This window comes from Chaetodon auriga, chromosome 16 (assembly GCF_051107435.1).
Source record: "Chaetodon auriga isolate fChaAug3 chromosome 16, fChaAug3.hap1, whole genome shotgun sequence".
NCBI classification, from domain to species: Eukaryota; Metazoa; Chordata; class Actinopteri; order Chaetodontiformes; family Chaetodontidae; genus Chaetodon; species Chaetodon auriga.
The window spans coordinates 18,571,234-18,591,122 of NC_135089.1; the positions used below are offsets into that span (position 1 = coordinate 18,571,234).

General features: G+C 42.8%; 2 protein-coding genes across 4 annotated transcripts; both read right to left on the reverse strand.

Moving 5' to 3' along the window:
* Window positions 1-1,229: 1,229 nt before the first annotated feature.
* LOC143333755 (uncharacterized) lies at window positions 1,230-8,962 on the reverse strand. 3 transcript variants are annotated; one of them, XM_076752020.1, is made up of 4 exons: window positions 8,861-8,962; window positions 4,580-7,038; window positions 2,558-2,643; window positions 1,230-2,149 (listed from the first exon to the last, which is right to left on the reverse strand). In XM_076752020.1, the coding sequence occupies exons 2-4, from the start codon at window positions 6,990-6,992 to the stop codon at window positions 2,051-2,053; spliced, it is 2,598 nt and encodes an 865-aa protein (XP_076608135.1). In that variant the 5' UTR covers window positions 6,993-7,038; window positions 8,861-8,962; the 3' UTR covers window positions 1,230-2,050. The 3 variants fall into 3 exon arrangements, with proteins under 3 accessions (XP_076608135.1, XP_076608133.1, XP_076608134.1); XM_076752018.1 differs by having other exon boundaries at window positions 1,230-2,152; XM_076752019.1 differs by lacking the exon at window positions 8,861-8,962 and having other exon boundaries at window positions 1,230-2,152; window positions 4,580-8,851.
* Window positions 8,963-10,094: 1,132 nt separating this feature from the next.
* On the reverse strand, window positions 10,095-19,009 carry LOC143333895 (uncharacterized). Its single transcript, XM_076752269.1, has 7 exons — window positions 18,965-19,009; window positions 17,684-17,764; window positions 14,890-14,987; window positions 14,361-14,478; window positions 13,392-13,416; window positions 12,495-12,575; window positions 10,095-11,170 (listed from the first exon to the last, which is right to left on the reverse strand). The coding sequence occupies exons 1-7, from the start codon at window positions 19,007-19,009 to the stop codon at window positions 10,308-10,310; spliced, it is 1,311 nt and encodes a 436-aa protein (XP_076608384.1). The 3' UTR covers window positions 10,095-10,307.
* Between the last annotated feature and the right edge of the window lie 880 nt (window positions 19,010-19,889).

Sequence of the window (19,889 nt, forward strand, 5' to 3'; positions counted from 1 at the left end):
TACTTTTGTATTTGTTTTTAGATTTCATCCAATCTTTTCTTTTTTGGGGGGTGAAATATTGCATCAATTTAACCTCTTTGGGTGTCAAACAGTTATTTGGGGCAAAAAAAAAGCATTGGAAGTTAGAGAGGAACTACTCATAGACATCTGAACTGACTGAGAATTTGGAATTAAATTTGTTGTCAACAGGAGAGATGAGGCTGGTGTCCTCTAACAGGATGCAATGAGAGGTGTTGAAGATGTCCGACCACCTACTGCTGCAGATCCATGCCACAGACAGACGAGAAGTTCTGCATCAGCCTTCTGTTCCGGTGATCCATTTCATCAGAGATTCAGCAAAATCACTGTCAGGATGGCTTCAAACACAGTAAGACATGGACTTCATGTATATGAGCTTGAGAAAAACTAAACTTGTTTTGGATCTGTATAAAGGATGTTTAGGAGAGCTCTCTTAAAATGTCACAACAACTGAAACCTTGGCTGTGCATGCTGTTCGTGGGTTGGTTGAGAAGTGCAGCCAATTAACACTGGGATATCTGAGCCAGGAAGGGCATAGCGAAAGTCCTTCCTCCGTTGGCAGAGTCACTGGGGCTAACAGATGGTACTTACATGGGCTAAGCAGTGTGCTTCTGTCTGCAGAGATTAGAAAGCGAGCTTTCTCTAGTAACCGTGGTCACAGGTCAACGAGGGGGAGTCTTCCTGAGGTTTTTTCATGCCTTCATTTACCATGGATGTCTTCTTTGATGTACGCTCAAAACACTCAGTCTTTAGTTATCCGGCTTTTCTGCTGCCGCTTGAATTTACAGTTTAGAGATTGGACATACCTCTAGAGGGCACCAAAACAATGATTATATTTCTCATCTAGCATGGGGACAATGTACAGTACCACACACCAGCCTCCATTTGGCAGTTTGTTTCTCTTGAAATGTTTGTTTAATTAGAACATGTGCAATAAACCCACAAATGATGATCATTATAATCCCCTCTGGGTGTTAAACAGAACCAGGGCATCCAGTCTCTGAAGCCTGTTAAAGGGGCACTCCTACTGCACTTCCTTAAAGTCTGGGACTTACATGAGACAGCTTAAACAAAGAATGGTCAAAATTGAAACAGAGTAGCTTGAGATATTTCCTTGATTTTTGTTGTCTAATGCAGGTCAAGCCCCCAAAACACTGAGTCCTACAGTTCCCATAATGCAACTTGACAGTGTGTCATTAGATACATAGATAGATACTTGATTTAATTAGACCCTCCCTGCCCAGTAATCACCCATGTCTTTCAAACTCCATACTTCTTGTTTGCATAGACTCTCCAAGCCCAAAGCAAAATAACCCTGATGACATCATAAGGGGAAGTTTAGCAGACTTTGGAAAGCTCCCTCCACATCCAATACATTTATATTATACATTTATATGACTATTGTTACAGGCTGAGTAGTCCTCTCTGTGACGATTGAGCTGAACCTGGTTGTGAATTCTGAAAGTAAACATTACAACGAACATTACTTTTCTTCTTAGAATAATTGAGTGCATGGCACAAAAAATGATTAAAAAAAAAAAAAAAAAGTTCATTAGTGGAGACAAACTTGTGACAAATTGGACTCTCCTTTTTTGTTGCAAGCTTATTTTTGAAATTTATTCAAAACCCAATTCAATCGGAAATTTGCTGTGGGAACTCAGGGAGGCACATCGTCATTACAACGTTGTGCACCAGATTGTTGACCAGCACAATGAAATTCAACATCCCATTAAAATAAACAGTGAGACTGCGGTGAAAAGACTGATATTGTTTGCCTGACTTGGTTGGTAGAGATGAAAAGAGAAAAAGGATGGAGAGAATGAGTGAAGCCATATTTTATTTATGTGCTGAATAAAACTAGTTTTTAAAGATATCAAAAAAAGGTAAATTTGACACAGATTAAAAGCAGAATTAGCTTTTACGATGGAACTATCTTCGGGATATTACTTATATTGATTAATCTTGTGCAGTTCTAGCATGGCAGACCGTAGATAATCTATCTGTAGTGCTGAAGACATCAGGATGGCCAGGATCAGTTCTTTTCCTTTGACGGCTTCCCGTTGACCAGGCCGGACTCCCAGCGCTGCCAGAGAGGAGGCTTCTGACCTCCTGCTCTCTGAACCTTTGCCTCCTGCTGTGAGATCAGAGAAGAGAGCAGGATTTAGAGTCAGAGTTTAGCTCCATTCTCTTGGACGTGAGATCAACTTCAGAAGCGCTTGTGCTCACTCAAGCATTTGTAAAACAAATAGTATTTGCAAATACTTCAAATCCAGCGTCTTTTTTCTGCCATTTTAGATTCCAGCCAATACCCCATCATCCAGAAACATATTTGAAACCTGACTTTTTTCCTGATAATTTGCCTACTAATCAGTGTTTCTTAACAATGCTAATCCTCTAGTGTTTCCCTGAATTGGTGACAATAGAACACATCACATTATGTTCTTGCCAGTGTTGTGCACAAAACACACGCACAGGTTTTACACAATGATGGAGAAAACTAGAAAGAAGCTCTTTTCAGTCATTAGACCTGATGCATCACCTGTGTCTGCTCCGATTTTGCCTGGTCTGTCTTGGAGGGCGGTGGCCAAACCCGTTCCAGTTTCCCCCTGGACTGACGCCTGTCGTCTGAAAGACAGGAAGTAGAAAGTATTTGATTTAGGCATCCGATAAACCATCAAGGTTTTCACAGATTTAACTAAACCGGACCTCTTTTGTTTGTCTGCTCTGATGTAAGCAGCAAATATTAGCACATCTGGTTAATTAGCTCACTATCCACAGGAGGCTACTAACTGGAGTGATGCTCCCAAGGCCAGCGGCATTTCATTATTTTGTGGGGTTTCAGATTATATTAAAAAAAAAAGCTCTTGATACAATTAGTGATACTGACTTCCTGCACTGTGTGAAAGCTGGTCCTGGTAGCTACTTTATCAGAGTGTAGGCTAAGGTTAGGGACTCTATTCGACGGTAACATCCAAAATAATGTCCCATGTTATCATTAATACAAACACTTAAGCTAACTTTAGAGGAGCTTTGACTTACACTGTATCTGTGCCTGTGCCTGTATCTGGCAAACCCAGAAGCATCTAATTTAGGTTAGTTAATAGGTGTGGCTACAAGGTTAACACTCGGGGTAATCGACTTGGAATAATGAATGAATGTACCCCAGTTGGAATAATGGGTGCTTTTCTTGTTCTTCCCATTCTTCCAACATTGTGTAATTGCAGCAATCCATGATTACATGTTTCCCTATCATACACATAATAGTAAGGCTAGTTATTTGTACTCTGCAGTACAAGAACAATGGTGACTTTTTGCCTGGACATACAGGTTTATGTGCAGTCTTAGCTTGATATAATCTATGTAGTCATTTTCTCAGTTTCTCATTTTAAAGCAATATCAGTTTCATAGTTAGCCAGAGACAGTGTTTTCTATTGACTAATTAAGCTAACATTAGCTTAGTTAGCTAATTAGCTACGGCTGATAATAGAAATGAGAGACCTGTTTTGTCCATGCTGTCTGACATCAAGGACCTACACTTTGAAAATGACTCCATGTCATCTGTGAACATATGACAGTGCAGGTCTGTTTGGGTTGTGCATTCTCATACAGTATTGTGTCATGGCTGGTTAGGACAAGATACTATATCTTATTTGACCTTAAGAATGAGTCATTTCCTCAAGTTTAGCCCAGCACCAGACATATTATATTCTGTCACATGTAACTTCATCATCTTCACCTTGAGTCAACCCACACATCATTATCCAGCCGCTGTGGCTGAAAATACTAACATGGCACTACATAATGACACTCTCCCTGGCTGGCTGCACAGTTTTGTTGGGCCTCCAAGCTCCAAACAACAGACGTACAAAAATGCACACAAACCGCACATACTTTCAACAAGACATATCAACTGTCTGAAGTCATCTGTATTTACACAACACTATACTGGAACCAGAACTGCCTGTGGCTCAAGCTGGAGTGCAGAGAGTAGCCTTCATGTTGTCACTCAGCCCGCTGGCATCTGCTGACTCAGATCAGGCTGCTGCTAGAGTGATGTGCCCTTAACCATCTGTGACAGAGTTGACACTAAGTTGTCGATAAGGTTCCTTAGATAACACTATGTGACGCTAATGCAGAGAGACATTCATTAAAGTGCTCAGGCTGAGTGTCAGAAGGCTGCGATATGCAGTGAATAAAGATCTAAATGACTCGTATTAGACATATGATGCATCTTAGCAACCTGATGGAAATAATCTAAAAATATTTTAATATTTTCCACGTATGGTTAGTTATCAGTGATCAGTAATGTTTATCCAAATCAGGTTTCACTGAAATATTCTGAATTTGGAAATTGTTTAATTAATCTAACACAATGAACCACTAAATAAATGTAGTAGAATCAAAAAAAGAAGTGTAGCAGAGTAGAAATATAAAGTAGCATGAAATTGAAATATTTATATAAAAGGACAAGAACCTCAGAACTGTACAGTACTTGAGTATTGTTAGATTCCACCACTGGTACTCCTGATATTCAGGAATCACAGAGACCGCACAGACTAACCTGTAGTGAGTGTTGGTTTGAATCCTGACTTTTCCTCATCTTCGCTGTTCTGCCTGTTCTCTCCGTACAGTGTGCACCTCTGTCTGCGCAGCTCCTCCTCTCTTTCTCTGGCCTCCCGGATGTCCTTCTCTACTTCTGGCTGCAGAGCCAGGGCCGGTCGCAACTTGTAGAAGGGGTTTTGTTTGAGGATGGGAGATGGTTGTGTCATGTTTCCCTCCTTAGTTTTGTTCCCAGTCTCCACAACTGACGTGTCAGTGTTTATGGAGTCCATGCTTCTGTACAGGCGGACATTTTTGTCTTGTTTTGGGTAAGGGAATAGGCGAGTTTTGTCTCGAGAACCACCAGTTGGGCTCTTTGATCGGAAGTCTTCGGGACTTTTGTCCCTCTCGGAGGTTGATTTGTACAGTCTGAGGGAATGTGCTCTGGAAATGGGGCGACTTTTGAGTGAAAACATCTCTAAGCTACGTGTGCGCTCTAGCACAGATGGGTAAACGTGACTTTTCAGCAGTGAGGTAGGGGATTTACGGTGCCTTGTTGGACCTTCCATATTATCCTGCTGGAAAGCCTCAAACAGCAGTTTTGTCTCCTTTAATTGGCGGATTTCCCCTTTGCTGTACCCTCCTGGGATCTTCCCCTGGTTGACCAGCACCAGTTCTCTCTGAATCTCCTGACTTATTTCCTTCTGCATCTTCTCTTCTGAGAACTGCCAGTCGCTGCGCTGGCAAGGCTGTTCAACTGTGGTGGTAAGTAGCTCAAATGAGATATTGGTCTTAAAAGGGATCTCCAGTACATCTGGATTATCCACAAGGTTGAAGAGACCACTGGCTCTCTGCAGGTTCTGCTTGTCTTGGGCGACCTCATGAATCTGCTTCTCAATGGAGGTCTCAGCAGCTGACAATCGGTGGCGGGTGGATTGGAAAGGAATTTGTGTGGAAGATGCTTCATAGGGGTGGATTGGAGACACCAAGTTGTCACTTTGATCATCATCAGAGTCACCTGCCTCTGCTCTGGCAATCATGTGATGCTCTGTCTCTACAGGCATGGTTGAAGGCATCCTTATTTTTGTGTCAGCATCTTTACTCTCATTCTTTTCCTTCTCCATCAGGTTTGTCTCTCCTCCCTCGTCCTCAACAGTGTGAGACCTACTTTCTTCCTTGTCACCTCCAGCTGTCAGGCCCCCTTCTCTTGTTTCCAGATTATCTACTCCAATCCCAAGCATACCCTTTGTCTCGCCTCTCGTCTCTTGGACAACCTGCTGGGAGGTGTGAGTGCTCTCTGATACACATACATCGTGTCGTAGTTGTACCTGTTGCAGACGTTGAAGCAGTTGCTCTCCTTGTTGTATATCAGTAGCTATTCTCCTGCTTCCATCTCCCTGGTCTCCCTTTGTCACCGTCTCTTCAGAATCTTCGGACATGGGGAGTTGGGGCACTTGTGGTTCACTAGTGCCACTCTCTCTCCTCACCCAGTCATACTTTGAGAGATTGTAGTCCAAAGATCTGGTGTCAACATACGCTTGATCATCACTGGACATCTCTGTTGGGATTTTTGGAACCTGTGGCTGATTGGTTGCTGCCTCCATCTTGTTTTGGTTGCATTTGCAGAGCTCTGGTGGCCCACAGGACTCAAAGTCATCATCATTCACACTTGACGGTGTTGGGGTATTTATCTCCACACCGTCGCGGTTGACGTCTTCTGCCATTAGATTTGAATCTGTCTCAGCAAGACCGCAGATGTCTCCGGATGTTGTTTCATCTCCCTCTTTGACAAAATGTGTCTCATTTTCAGAGGTTTCTTCAATGCCTGAAGGTACCTGTTTTGGATGTTTGTCTGTCTCTGCTTCAGTGTCCCTCCAGTTGTCCTGTCTTCCACTCAAAATGACCTCAGGTTCCGCACTACCTGTGCCCTCCATGGATATTTGGTCTTTTGGTAGAGTGGAGTCCTTGTCTTTGGACAGAGATGCGGTGTCCATAGACTCCTTAGAAGTCTGTGCTGTACTTGTTTTCTCTTCATCCACCTTGTTGTGTGCTGCCATTAACTGCTTCTCACCATGATGCCAGTCTAAGCCATCGGGATTAGCTTTAGCCTTTGTGGCGTCAGCTGCCCCATGTGTAAGGGTCACACTGGGATTATTCACCATTGCATGCCTGCTACCCTCTGCTGGCAGCAAAGGAGCCATGTAGGATGGAGGCCGGGGGATGAAGACATCATCTGCACCCTCATCATCCATCACACTGTAGTATCTAGTCAAAAGTGCAGGGGCAGCAGGGGTAACCTTAGTTTCATCTTGGGGCTCCTCATTACAGGTTACCGATGGGCTATCTGTGTGGTCTGTCGCAGGGTTCATCCACAGACCACCATCATCCTGGGAGACCACACCTTGAGGACTGGGTCTGGGATGCCTTATTTCCATGGATACAAGCCTTTGAAGCACTTAAGGGTGTTTCTCATCTATTCCCCTTTAAGAGACCCATGAAAAAGTGTTACTGAGGCTTGACAATAAAACCCTGTACATCATTGCTTATATCACTAGCTTTTTTAGAGAAAGATTAGCATCCAATCTATCTTTCTTTCTTTCTTTTCTTTTTTTTCTTTTAAACAGAGTCTTTAGCTAGACTTGTGCTGGGCTATAAGCAAAATACTTTCATCATATATTTGTGCTGTGAACGCTGCAGCCCACAGGCCATAGCTGAAACCTGCTCAGGGCCCCTGTGGCAAAAATGAGTTGATGGGCTCCTGTTAACCACCCTGTTCATCTCACTCTATGCATTGTGCATCGTTTCTGTGTAATACTCTCTGGCCCCAGGTTTGCTTTGTGGTAATTGATCAAACACACATTATTTTAGGAATGTACAACACATAACGTGACCACAAGCAGTGCAGGAGAGCGATGTTTTTGTTTGTTGTGTGAGTGAACTTTTAAGAGAAATGTCTCGTTTGCAAATGTTTTAGGCGGAGGGAAATGCATTCAACATAAGCTTCAAGGATACACACAGTGTGTTTTTTTTGAGTTCACACCGAGCATTAACACCAACCAGTCGACACGCAGTAAGCCTGAAACTTCTGGAATTCTGCAGCTCCAGGGCAGTTGGCTTTGTCCTGTTGTATTCCAGCCAGTCCAGCCTTGCTACAGTGACTTCATAAGGATATGGACGGTGCAGGTCTTTGTCTTGGTTTTGATGTTGAGTTATCAAGACTTAAAGAATTCTGCTTTAAGTCATCACAACAATAGCATTTAGGATGTATGTTTAAGAAGCACCAAATTAACTGGAAGCTACAGCACTTTCTTTTTTTCAGCAGGGAATACATCTCTGTTGTTTTGGTGACTTTTCTCCCCCACTGTGACCTAGCACAGGCAATTCTGCTGACAAAGGAAAAGAGTAATCGGCTTTGCTGTGTCTGTTTTGGCACGCACTCTATGTACAGTGTTTGCCAGCCTGGCCAGCCACAGAGGCTCTCATCATCCCACCAGTTTGCCTGTCGAGAGTTGTGCTTTTTCCATCATTGTCTGCTACAACAGACCTGAACTCATCAGGCTAATGCTTGCTATCCCACAGTGACTTGAACTATTAGTAGTCTGTGACCAGCCCTATTCCTCTTTAACTGGACATGTATATTTACACTGATGCATCATAGAAAACATGGCTATGCTATGCAGTGTCACTGAATACTATTTCAAGATATCTTCTCCTTAATATAAATACTGCTCAGGCATCATCTTGTTCCCTGAGCTGCAGATTTAAATCAATGAGTCTATATTTACACCTGCATTTAGGGGCTTAATGCCAGCCACTGCATTTCAGGATTACCAACAGCAGCAGCATACTGTATAGAAAGCTCAAGCAACAGGACATATTAATGCGCCTTAATGAGCTTAACCTGTTTATTCCATCCTCCTTTCAAGGGACATTTTCTCCCCTGTTGTTATAAAGAAGGTTCTTATAGATTACGTTAAATGCTTTTTAGGAATATTCCAAAATTTTACTGACATTGCACAGGTAGTTTCATGATTCCATTATCCCATATTTAACCACAGCTGTGATAACAGCTGTTGTGCTAGTAGTGTACACATACACATTGTTTCATTCTTGCTAATATTTATGGTAAACACAAAGTTTTGATGAGAATGAAATGATCTTTAACTGTAGTGAGGCTTTTATCCTGCTAGTACCACATAAGGCTTTACTGTTACGTGACACTCAATCCGGAAAAGAACGACAGAAAAGCAAACAAGTACAAATGCAGACACATAAGGAAGAAATTTTGAGGGAAGGGACCCACCTGACGGTAATCCTGCAGTCATCCTCAGTGCGTGACAGTTCCGACCTCAATGGAAATATGAATGATCCAGCTGATCTACTTAGCACCTGTACCTTCCTGTCCTCTGTGTCATGTGAGCAAACACAATCCTCCTCTTTGAGAAGCAGTGCACAGTTCAAATGACCCACAGCAGTGCAGGGATTCAAGTGTATACACATATGTGGCATATACTGTGTATATGTCATTGTGTAACACTGAGATGTGGACCATCTGCACACAACAGTGTTATTTGTGTTTGTGTGAAACTGTGTCTACAGTTCAACTCTAAAGAAATTACACATGATGAACATTCTAATTATATGCTGTTTTATGATCATATCTTCCAGTTAACATCCACAGTGAATCACTTTTATACCAAATTACAGTGATACATATAATAAAACACTTTAGCAGACAGCTGTGCTGTGGCAGGCCCATAGCCCTGATTTCAGAAGTGGGCTTTTCCCCATTTTTGACGAGCTACAAAAAAAATGTTCTTTTTCCACGTGTTCTACAGTAATTTAGCTGCTAAATTATATCAAAATGTTATATATAGCAATTTCAAATATGCAGTTTCAAAGCCTTTCCACGCTGCCAAATCATGTTACTTTAATGTATGTTTCAAGTCTAAAATAGTCTGAAATTATAGTGTGACATTTTGGGAAATATGTTTTGCTCTCTTGCAAAGAGACTCACATGTCTGTGCAGTAAATATGCTCATCCGAGGGGGTCCAAAATGGTTATGTACCAGACTATTTCTTTGTGCTAAGCTTTGCTAACCAGCTGCTGGCTGTAGCTTCAACATAACTGTACAGACATGAGAGTGGTCTCAAATCTCTCATCTAATTATCAGCAAAAAAGAAAAAAAAAAGAAATAGGATATTTCCCAAAATGTTGAACTAAACACTAAACACATCTAAAAAAGCTTTAAGAGACTAAACACATAAGATTTCTGACATTAAAACCCCCAAATTGTGCCCAAAGCTATAAAAGATGCTTCTTCTGTTCTTTGGCTTTTTCCATTCCCACAGCAAACAATGTTGAACATTTGGAATATTTTTGGCTGATAAGGCACAGAGCAAGTCTAAGGCACAGAGACATTTGAGATAAGACGTATGTGCATGCCTGCAGGAGGGCATGTTGAAATTCTCAGCTTTGTCCACCAGAGGGAAGAAGTGGATTTTAATAGTCCCTCAGAGCTGTTGTTAACCCACAGCTGCTACAGAGGACACACAACAGAACAAATATCTCTGTCTTTGGTGAAGTGAAGTGGTGGATGCTCAGAGCCAAAATCATGGTAAGATAAAACCAGATGGTGGTATATTTGTTGATATTAGTCATTAAGGCAGCAATGCAGCATACAGTGTCTGATGGAAGGCTCAAATATTCCAAATGGCACAATTAAGGCTGATGAGGGAGTTTCATTTTCTTACATGACAGAGCAGCACTGACATGTCTTGCGCTTGGAAGTGCCCCCTCCCCCTGCTGCACTGGGTAAAGTCGAATTACGCAGTCCCTTATCACCTTCCTCTCCCTGGACTTTAACTCCTGCCTCCGCATTTTCTTCCAGGGGAATGTCCTGAAACACTTGGTCTTGGGACTCTTTGCCTGTCTGAGGTGAAGCAGACGCTTCAGGTTCTAAGACAAGTTCCTCTCCGTCCTCTGTGATAATCACTCGTTCCACAGTGAGCATGCCTTCGTGCTCGTCTTCGCCGTGACCTTGCTCGCTTGTAGAATCAGTGTATCCCAGGAATAAAAGAGTGACTGGGCCTTCCTCCAAGCTTTGATCCTTCACATTACCGACTTCTCCAGCAATGTCTCTAACCACTGTGATGCCTCTGTCCTCTTTTTTATCCTCCTCCTTTCCCGTGCTCACAGCACAGTCCTCTATCCCCGGCTCAGTTTCCAAGTCATAGCTTCTAGAGCTGTCAAACTGCTTATTGTCCTCCTCTGAAATGGCATGATGGGTAGAAAAAGACAGGACTTTTCCCTCTGGGGCTCTGCTGGCATCTGCATCCTCTGTTTTTGTCTCTGCCTTGTTTGGCGTGACTGTGACCTCATCCAGCAGCACTTTCATCCCAACGCCATCGATAACGCTCAAGATCTGGCCCAGCTCTTCAGTCGAGGGTTGACCTCCCACCCCACCCACAGCGTGGATACTCTTCCTGCCATCGTCGAAGACAGCGGTAGCCATCGGAGCACCAGCTGGTGTGGACACAGGGGCCACTGACCTGATGACAGTGGCACCTGTCCGAGGGTCTCTCTCGACCTGCACTGCCAACGTTCCCAGGACTGTAATATAGGAGACAGAACGGAATTCTAATTAAGATAAAATGCTGGAGGGGAGACAACTGTCAAGGCTAAACTACAGCTAAATATTAAAATTCTCTGCAGTTGAAGTCATTTGCAGTCTAGGACAAGTCCTTGTTTTTATCTAATCACACTGAGCTTAACTGTATCACAGGCCGAGGTGTAATTAACAGGTGAGAGGTGCAAAGGTTAACGCCAGGTCAGGATCTCAGCTCTGTGTAACTAATGTGAGCCGGCACAATAGAAAATATAGAGAGACACAATAAGCAGCAGCTTTTAACTCCACACAGCCATCCAGCGGGCATAAAAAATTAACGAACAGAAATAACAAAGTGGGCTAAATATAACATTGTTCTCAGGCTGTTCACCTCAGCGCCATCGTTAAGTCGTACCCGGAGGGCAGAGCTACATTAAATAAAGAGGTTATCATTTGCAAGAGGAGAATAGGGAGACTAATGCAAATAACTGATGATATTCTGATAATTTGTAGGCTAAATTTCTTTTTATGAAAAAATTGTTCAACCCCGGTTCCAAAACTGTTGGGATGCTGCGTAAATGTTAATAAAAACTGAATGCAGTCATTTGCAAATGAACCACCAACAGTTTACAAAGTGTCCCTGAGCTCATGTAGTAATCTGCTTCACACAATCACGTGTTCACAAAGTGGTGAACCTCTCTCCGTCCTCACTTGTAGGCGACTGAGTCTTTCCAGGATGCTCCTTTCATACCCAATCATGATCACCTGTTACCAATGAACCTTTTTACCTGTGGAGTGTTCCAAACAGGTGTTTTTGGAGCATTCCATAACGTGTTTGAAACATGTTGCTGCATCAAATTCAGAATAAGCATACTATATTTACAAAAATCAATGACACTGATGTGGTAAAACTTAAATTACACTGCCTTTGTAGCATTTTCGATTGACTATCTGTCAGAAAGGATTAGCAATTTATCACATTCTGTTTTATTTATGTTTTATACAGCATCCCTACTTTTTTGGAGTCAGGGTTGTATTCTGATGTTCTGTAGCCTGAGTTCCATTTATCACGTGGTATGTTTATCATTTTCCAGGGTATGATATTTGGCCTCTGTTCAAAGGGCTGTAGTCGGACAGGACCTTTAAAATCTCTTCAAGTGCCAGTTACACAAGCTAATCTACACCACAGGGGACCCAAACCACCACATTTTGAGCCAAAAATACTGAATACATTCCCTCAGTATCCTCAGGCTGGCAATTACACTACTATACTATGCGCTCAACACGTTTTTACAGTTACAGTTACAAAAGTCTACTTTTGTGCCTCACCTGATCGGCCATCTTGCCCACTTTCATGAAGCATCCTTTGTGCCATTTGTGCGGAGAAGTGATCCTCAGCCTCTTTATTCACTGAAAAAGAAAAGGTAAATGCTGCATTATTAAGTCCAACTGAAATTAAAATGTACCTTTGCTTGGAAATCACTGTAAAAATGCTGGGCAGGCCGCACAAGGTCAATAGATGGCAATGATGTGCTGCAGTCAGCAGGGTAGCACTGAAGTTCACACTGGCTCTCAAATGTCTGTTAAACGCTGCCAGGGGAAACGCCTCCACAGAGGCCTAAAGCTAAAAGGACACTGTTTCCACAAATGTTTTTGGAAAAATTGAAACCTTTGCACAACAGCTATAGTATCATCATCATCATTTATAAAATGTGAGAAGTCGAATGTCAGTTTGACTTCAGAGAGCAAAACAAAGCTTTGTGGAGCTTTTAATGTGCATGAATCACAATTTCAACCGAAGTTTTGGGGGAAGTGAGTCATTAGTAGACTCTTAATTTACTGGAATATGATGTGTTGAAATGTTCATATTAAGTGATGTGTCGAATGCTGTTCTGTCCTCTCACACTTTTGTTTCCCTTCCAACTTCTCTGTGCACAAAGTGGAGACTGGCTGAAAAGGGATGCCCTAATGGTGTACTTGTACAGCAGAATGAGCCATGCAGACAGAACGTAAATAATGTCGTTCCAGTCAAAGTAGAGCTGTTTCTGAGCCGTGGCTCCATTCTGTCACCCTGATTTAAATGACTATTCTTCACGCAAAGGCTTAGTTATGGTAAGTTATCGTCTGTCAAGAGAGATTCTAGGCAGGCATAGTCATGAGAGTGACAAAGAAGAGATGGAAGCTGATGGTAAGCTGATGACGATTACAGCCCGGCTGACTTCTTACCTTGTTCGTCCTTGTCAGTGCCAGCCTGTGGGGAAAGAGAAGAGACAATTCTAAGTGCTCTCCATGGTCAGACACTTAAAACAGACACTGAGTCTGCAACTTTAAACACATGCTTCCTGTCCTGTTTCTGGAGCCCCCCCCCAACTTGTGCCCTGCCATAAATATTTCACAGCCATTGTCAGAAGTGTTGAACCAAGCTTAGTCCCATCACGCTGAGAGGCGCTGAGGTTTGTTCAGTCCTGCTGCTGGGTTGCCACTGTCAGACTGAGCTAAATCTGGGCTGTACAGTAAAGCCAACCATTTGGCGGAGTTTAAAGTTCACACGCTACTGAATGATGCATTTGCTTGATGCTAAAAAAAAGTACAATATATGATAAATATAGGCTAATCTTAAGAAATCTTTACTTTAGGTTAAAGTGGGAAAACTTAGAAGTGTATGATATTCATGAAAACAAGCACAACATTTGTTTAATTCTTCACCAAATTCAGGGTAAAGCTCTGGTTTGATTTAGTCATGCGGCTCTAAATCATTATGTGGTAGCACTGTTCTGTATTTCTTATTCATGAAACATAACTCGAAGTACTCCACATCTAGTACAGGCCACTAGATTATTTTCTGTTTGTTGTGCTATTTATTTATTTAACGCTCCTCTTCTTGGGATGTGGCAAGAGGCCAAACTGAGCATCATTTGCATCCTCTGACCCCTATTTCATATCCACTAAAAGTTCAGCCATTAAGGAGAATTTTAGCTAAAGGGGGACGTGGCGCTGTGTTTACTTACTCACTGCTTTCACAGCATCTCAGATCAGAAGATATTTTGGGGCTATTTATTCACATCTCGAAATTTCCTAACTTCATTTTGCAAGAAAACCCGGACAGATAAAATCTTCGACTTCATATGATGAAATCCGTCGGACTTGCTGTTTTGTCTGTCTGTGTGAATTTCTGGAAACATCTGCCTGTCTCACCTGATAGAGAGCTCTGGCTGTGGCTGTGCAGTTGACAGATTCTTTGTTTTCTTGGGAGGCTTGTTCCTCTTTTCTGGCATCAGCTGCCTCCTCGTCGTCGTCCTCGGGCGTCTTTTGACTTTTGGTTTGTTCCGTGACACGCACACAGACACACACACGCACACACATCGAATGTGCCAACACAAATAGATGCACATTAGAGCTCATAGCATAAATGATTCAGAGCAGTGGACACCAAGAAAAAAGAAGCATTGTGAGGTGTGTGTGTGTGTGTGTGTGTGTGTGTTTATGTCCTAGCCTATAATCCATCACATCATCTGTCACATGGCTGCCTTCTGTTTGATCTCGTCATGGTGAGACAGAGGTGGATCTGTGAGGGAAATACTGTGCTCCGTGCTTCATAGCAAACATGGACATGTGAAGCTTATCTGTTCACCAGCAGAGTGTAACATAAAGTGTTCCAGCGCCCTGCATCATGAATGTCTCAAACACTGTACAATAATGAATGAAGCAGTAAAATGTGGCTCACGCTGCTATGTGCTCGTCTTCCTGTGAGGGTGGTTCGAGTGAAGGAAGGACAGGAGCTGGAGCTGTTTCACTGAGCCACTGCTCCCTCAGGTACTTCCTCTAGATAAGAATGAGAGAGAGAGAGAAAAAAAATCAGGAAAAATTCAAAGATCAAGAAAGAGAGACAGAGGAACAGAGAGACTTTGTGGCCCCCCTCTCTTGCTGGCTCCATTGATGGTTCATTAAGCCATGGCACATATGCAGTTTATGATAATCACAGCCCCTCAGTTTAGCCATCAATTTGGCCGCTTAGCTGACATAATTGATAGCATTTCCTAATGTATAGTTTCACTTGTAGCTTTACAAAAGAAAACACTTGATGACTTGATGAGGACTAACCAGAGTGTTTGGAAAATGTGACACTATCTTGGGTAGCGTTGGCTGTGGTTGCTGCAGTGTAAACATCCCAATCCAGTATAGAGCAGAACAGAGCTGCTAATGCTAGACTGAACTCTGTTAGCATTCAGGACACAGTGGATGTGCTCATGAGGAATGTTTTTAACCCTAACTTTTAACCTCACAAACTAGTTGTCAGTTCATAATATCCTAACTTTTGGCTATATAGGTATATACAGGTATAGGTAGCACGCAACTCATCCATTCCTACATTGTGTTGTTGATGTTCTGGACACAGAGTATAGCTCCTATAGCCCTATGTACTCTGATTTAGCATGTTAGCTTGACAGCTCGACTGTGCCTTGTTACAGTCGTTAAGTTACGATATGATTCATGGGACAACTTCTTTAGCGTGAATTTTGTTCCACCATATTTCACTGCAGAAAACAGAGAAATAACTAAAACACATTGTGCACCAAGCCTTGTGCCTGTGTTGACACACAGAGCAGATGCAGTCGTTGAGGGGATCAAGACATGCAGCTGGCCACCTGGCACAGGTCTTCTGCTATTTTGACTCCTCTACAGACCTAAACCGGCCTGTGGTGCTGCCATTTTGGATCTTGTAGGCTGCTGTTGTCTGAGAGGGACAGCGAAAAGGTGTCACAGCTCTGCACCACAGCCCCGAGCCCCAGACTTCCTGCTCCTGGAGTCGGAGAGTGACAGAAATACAATCTGTCACTCTTGCCTGGCGATGGTGTGAGCGGGAGTAACAACCTGAAAATGCCCCTTTTCAATCACATGAAGCCCCAAACGGATCCAACTCTCCACACAGATCTGGGTCATGCATCCTTGCATGGGCCCCGCTCTTGGTGGGGGGGACCAGGAAAAAACCAAATAGACAGTATTTACCGTGGAGATGCTGAGAATACCTCCTTCTCCTTTGGGCTCAAACTGACACTGTACCTTAAATCAACCATGCAGCACACAGCCTTTGAATCCCCAGAAGACTTATTTTGTGGATGTTCCATGTTTGTATTCCCTAAATTCTCACATTATTTGCACATTGAAATATTCTGAGGAGAAAGTTACATTTAACCGCCACAAAGATGGAGGAGACCTTGTTGTATCTTCGGGCTAAACTCATTCAACTGCAGCGGGGATGATCTGTCCCTGCCGTTAGCAATGTACTTGCCTCAAGGAAATGGGATTGGAGAAAGCACAGTTTGTGTGGGAGGCCGTGGCGGCGTGCATGATGCAGCACTGGCCTACACAGATAATGTAGGTTGTTATGAGTTGTTTACTTTCAAAAGAGCATGTCCTTCAGGGAACAGTGAAGTAGTTGATGTGATGCTGATCAGTGCAAAGCATCCCCAACCCATACAAAAATAATGTGCCATCTCTCTTTTCCTGACATCACCACTTCCCCTCTTGCAGTTCGTCTCTCTTCAGATCACTTTATTATTTCCAATGCTGGAAAAGACAGAGTTTTAATTACATGTATTTCCTCCTGTAGGTCAGGTTGACATAGAAACAAAGAATCCCTGCTTCTGGAGCAGGAAATCAGTGAGCTTTTCAGCAAATCCACTGAAAGCAGCTTGCTTATGTGTTGCTGGGAGTAAATCAGAGTCATAATAAAATCCAAGTGACCCCACCCAGAACACTTGAGCTAGGCGTTGGCGGCCGAACAGCTCAGCTTGGCAACAGTCAGAAGACATGACATGATATGAGGGTGGGACACACCAGAGGTCAGTTTTTAACATGAGGCAGCCGGAAAGGAGGGAAAACAATGAAAACAAAATTGGTAGATCCCAGCCGGCAGTTTTCATAGCTTTTCCAAAAAAAAGAGCCGTCTAAGGGAATATTTTATTGTTGCTTTGTGGTCAAGAGTTTGATGAGAGGATTGATACAACTCTCATGTCTGAACAATTAATACGGAGCTAACCTTCACAGCTAGTTAGCTTGGCTTAGCACAAGCTAACCTGGCCATCATGTTTTCTGAAGCCCTACAAAAACCAAAGTGTAAAAATGACATGTCGGGTTTTAATTTGTGTCTTTATGTTAAACTAAACTAGCTTCATATTGGTTTCAGTATTGGTCTTCTCATGTCACTCTTGTCCCTGAATTTCCCAAATTTTAAACCACAATGTGTCATTTTCACACTTTGACACAGTTTCACAAGCTGTGGTATGTTCATTTGTGAGTTTTAAGGTGGTGGAAGGCAGATTTTGTTACCAGAGATGGACAAGGTGTTGCCCCCTTTTTTCCAGTTTTTATGCTGAGCTAAGCTAAATGACTGCTCACAGTAGCTTCACATGTATCACACAGGCATGAACGATCTACCCAATCAACCAAACCAACCAATATAAATATCAAACTTCAACTTCCACAATCCCTTCATTCAACAGCTTCATTTAAGTCACCTTTTCCTGGGCCGTCTTCAGCCACTCCTCCTCCGCCTCCCTCCTCAGCTTCTTCTCTTCTTCCTGCTGTCGACGCCTCTCCTGGCGACAGTAGAAAAAGTGAAATCTTTGAAGCGGGAATGCTAGAAAAAAGAAAATGCAAACACTCTCGGCGTGGATTGCTCTCTCCTGTCTGGGTTGCTGAGGTGTGTCACCAGAGAGGGCTGATAAAGAAGCAGTTAAAGCAAAGATGGAACACTCTGTCTGCCTGTGGAAGAAAATCTCATAGCACAGCTGATACAGCAGGATGGTGGAATTCACTGTTTTACAGCGTCTACTTCAGGAAATCTGAATCTCAGCACAATCCCAGCTACTGAAAAGTAACACCATTTAATTCCTGTGAGGATTTACATTGCTTTTAAGTCATTTCTGTTGTCAAATGCACACATAAAAGACACTTTATTCAGTTTTCTAGTTATCACTACTTACCCCTCACACACAAAGTCTTCCTGTAAGTTATCTCTTAACAGCAAAAAAAACAACCCCTTGAGTTATTCCCAAAAAAGCAGGTTAATGTGAACTCAAACAACTCCTGTATTTCTTCCTCTAACAACAGACAGAACTTGATCCAAGAACTCTGTACTTGTGGTGGTGGGTTACACCCGCTTTTTAAGATAATTCCCTGGTAACACCCCTTTGCAGTCATGGTCCCTGAAGACAAGGACTGGTTCTGTATGAAAGCAGAGTACAGAGAACGACCGAGAGAGAGAGAGAGAGAGTGAGAGAGAGAGAGAGAGAGAGAGAGAGAGAGAGAGAGGGAGAGGGGATATTTTTAGGAGACGTGACCGACACATTACAGAAGGAGATACAGCTGGCAGAGTGCAGGGATGCCGAGAGAAATAGTTCAGTGACACAGCACATTGTATGCATGCTGACGCTGTTTCTGTACTGTTAATGTAATGCCGAGGTCCACTCCAGGCCTTCACTGCGTCTGGTGAAGTGGGTCACTCGTGTATGGGCAGATTTTACATTGGAGAGAGGTCAAGCAGGCTGCACTCAGGCCCTCCAACCTTTGGTTTCACAGATCAGTGCTTATTGGCCAGAAAGTTGACTGGGGAATGTTCTGTGCGTGCTCACTTCAGGCGGCGCAGATCAAGTGAGACCGTTCCACTGAAGTGACGTAAGACGATGTTGGTGCAGAACGATTATTTTGACATGAGGCGAAAGTTCAAGTTGGTTGAAAGCAGACTGAAGTGGACAGTGAAAGGGCAAAAGCAAAGACAGAGAGAAAGGCTTTCTCACAGCGATGGCTTGCAGCCTTTGTTGGTACCCGTCTGCTTCATCCATGCCGGGCCTGAAAACCAATAAAATATAAATAATTACATTTGCTAAGTAGAGATTTTTAAGAAAACACCAGGGACATTTTTTTTTTTTTAGCCGTGTCTATGATGGCTGCAGCTAAGAGCAGCATTAATGATACAGTATGTATTACACTATTACCCACTAACAGCTGCATTTTTAGGACAGAAAAAAAAGAATCCAACTCAGTTAATCAGCATTTCAAATGTTTTTTTTTAAACAACCCCAGTTTTACAGTAATTTACCATTTTTCCTGTCGTGCCATGAGGCTGACACAGTCTAGTTTTCACTGAAACATCTTGACAACAATGGAAAAGATTGTCATGACATTTAGAACAGACGTCAAGGTAACTGCAGGTCAAAAATTTTAGTTGTCCAATACTTTTATGACCAAAACTTAAGACATTCCCATCAGCCTCAGCTCTAATTTGTAAATGCTAATTTGCAAATGTTAACATGATAAACTGAGATGGTGAACATAGTAAACATCATACCTGCTAAACAACAGCGACATTATAAACCACACTGAGATGAGAGGAAACGCCTGTTTTACAGCCGACTTAGTGATGAGCCCTGACAGAGCTCCCTGAAAAGAAGAGGTGACAGGGGGCACACACTTCGCCAGCATTCAGTATCTCACAGTCCCTCCATATTCATATTTATTCATAAGGCAAATTCAAAGGATTATTGATCGACGGAGGAACACTCACTCACTGAAACACAGGGGAGGAGGAGTGATAAAGAGGCGGTACTGTACTACACACAGCAGATATCGATCAGCTCACACCTGGACTCACAGATTAAATATCTAAGCCCTTGCCCAGAGCAGGCTCACACAGTCTCAGCTTTGACAGGCGGAGTGGGAGGG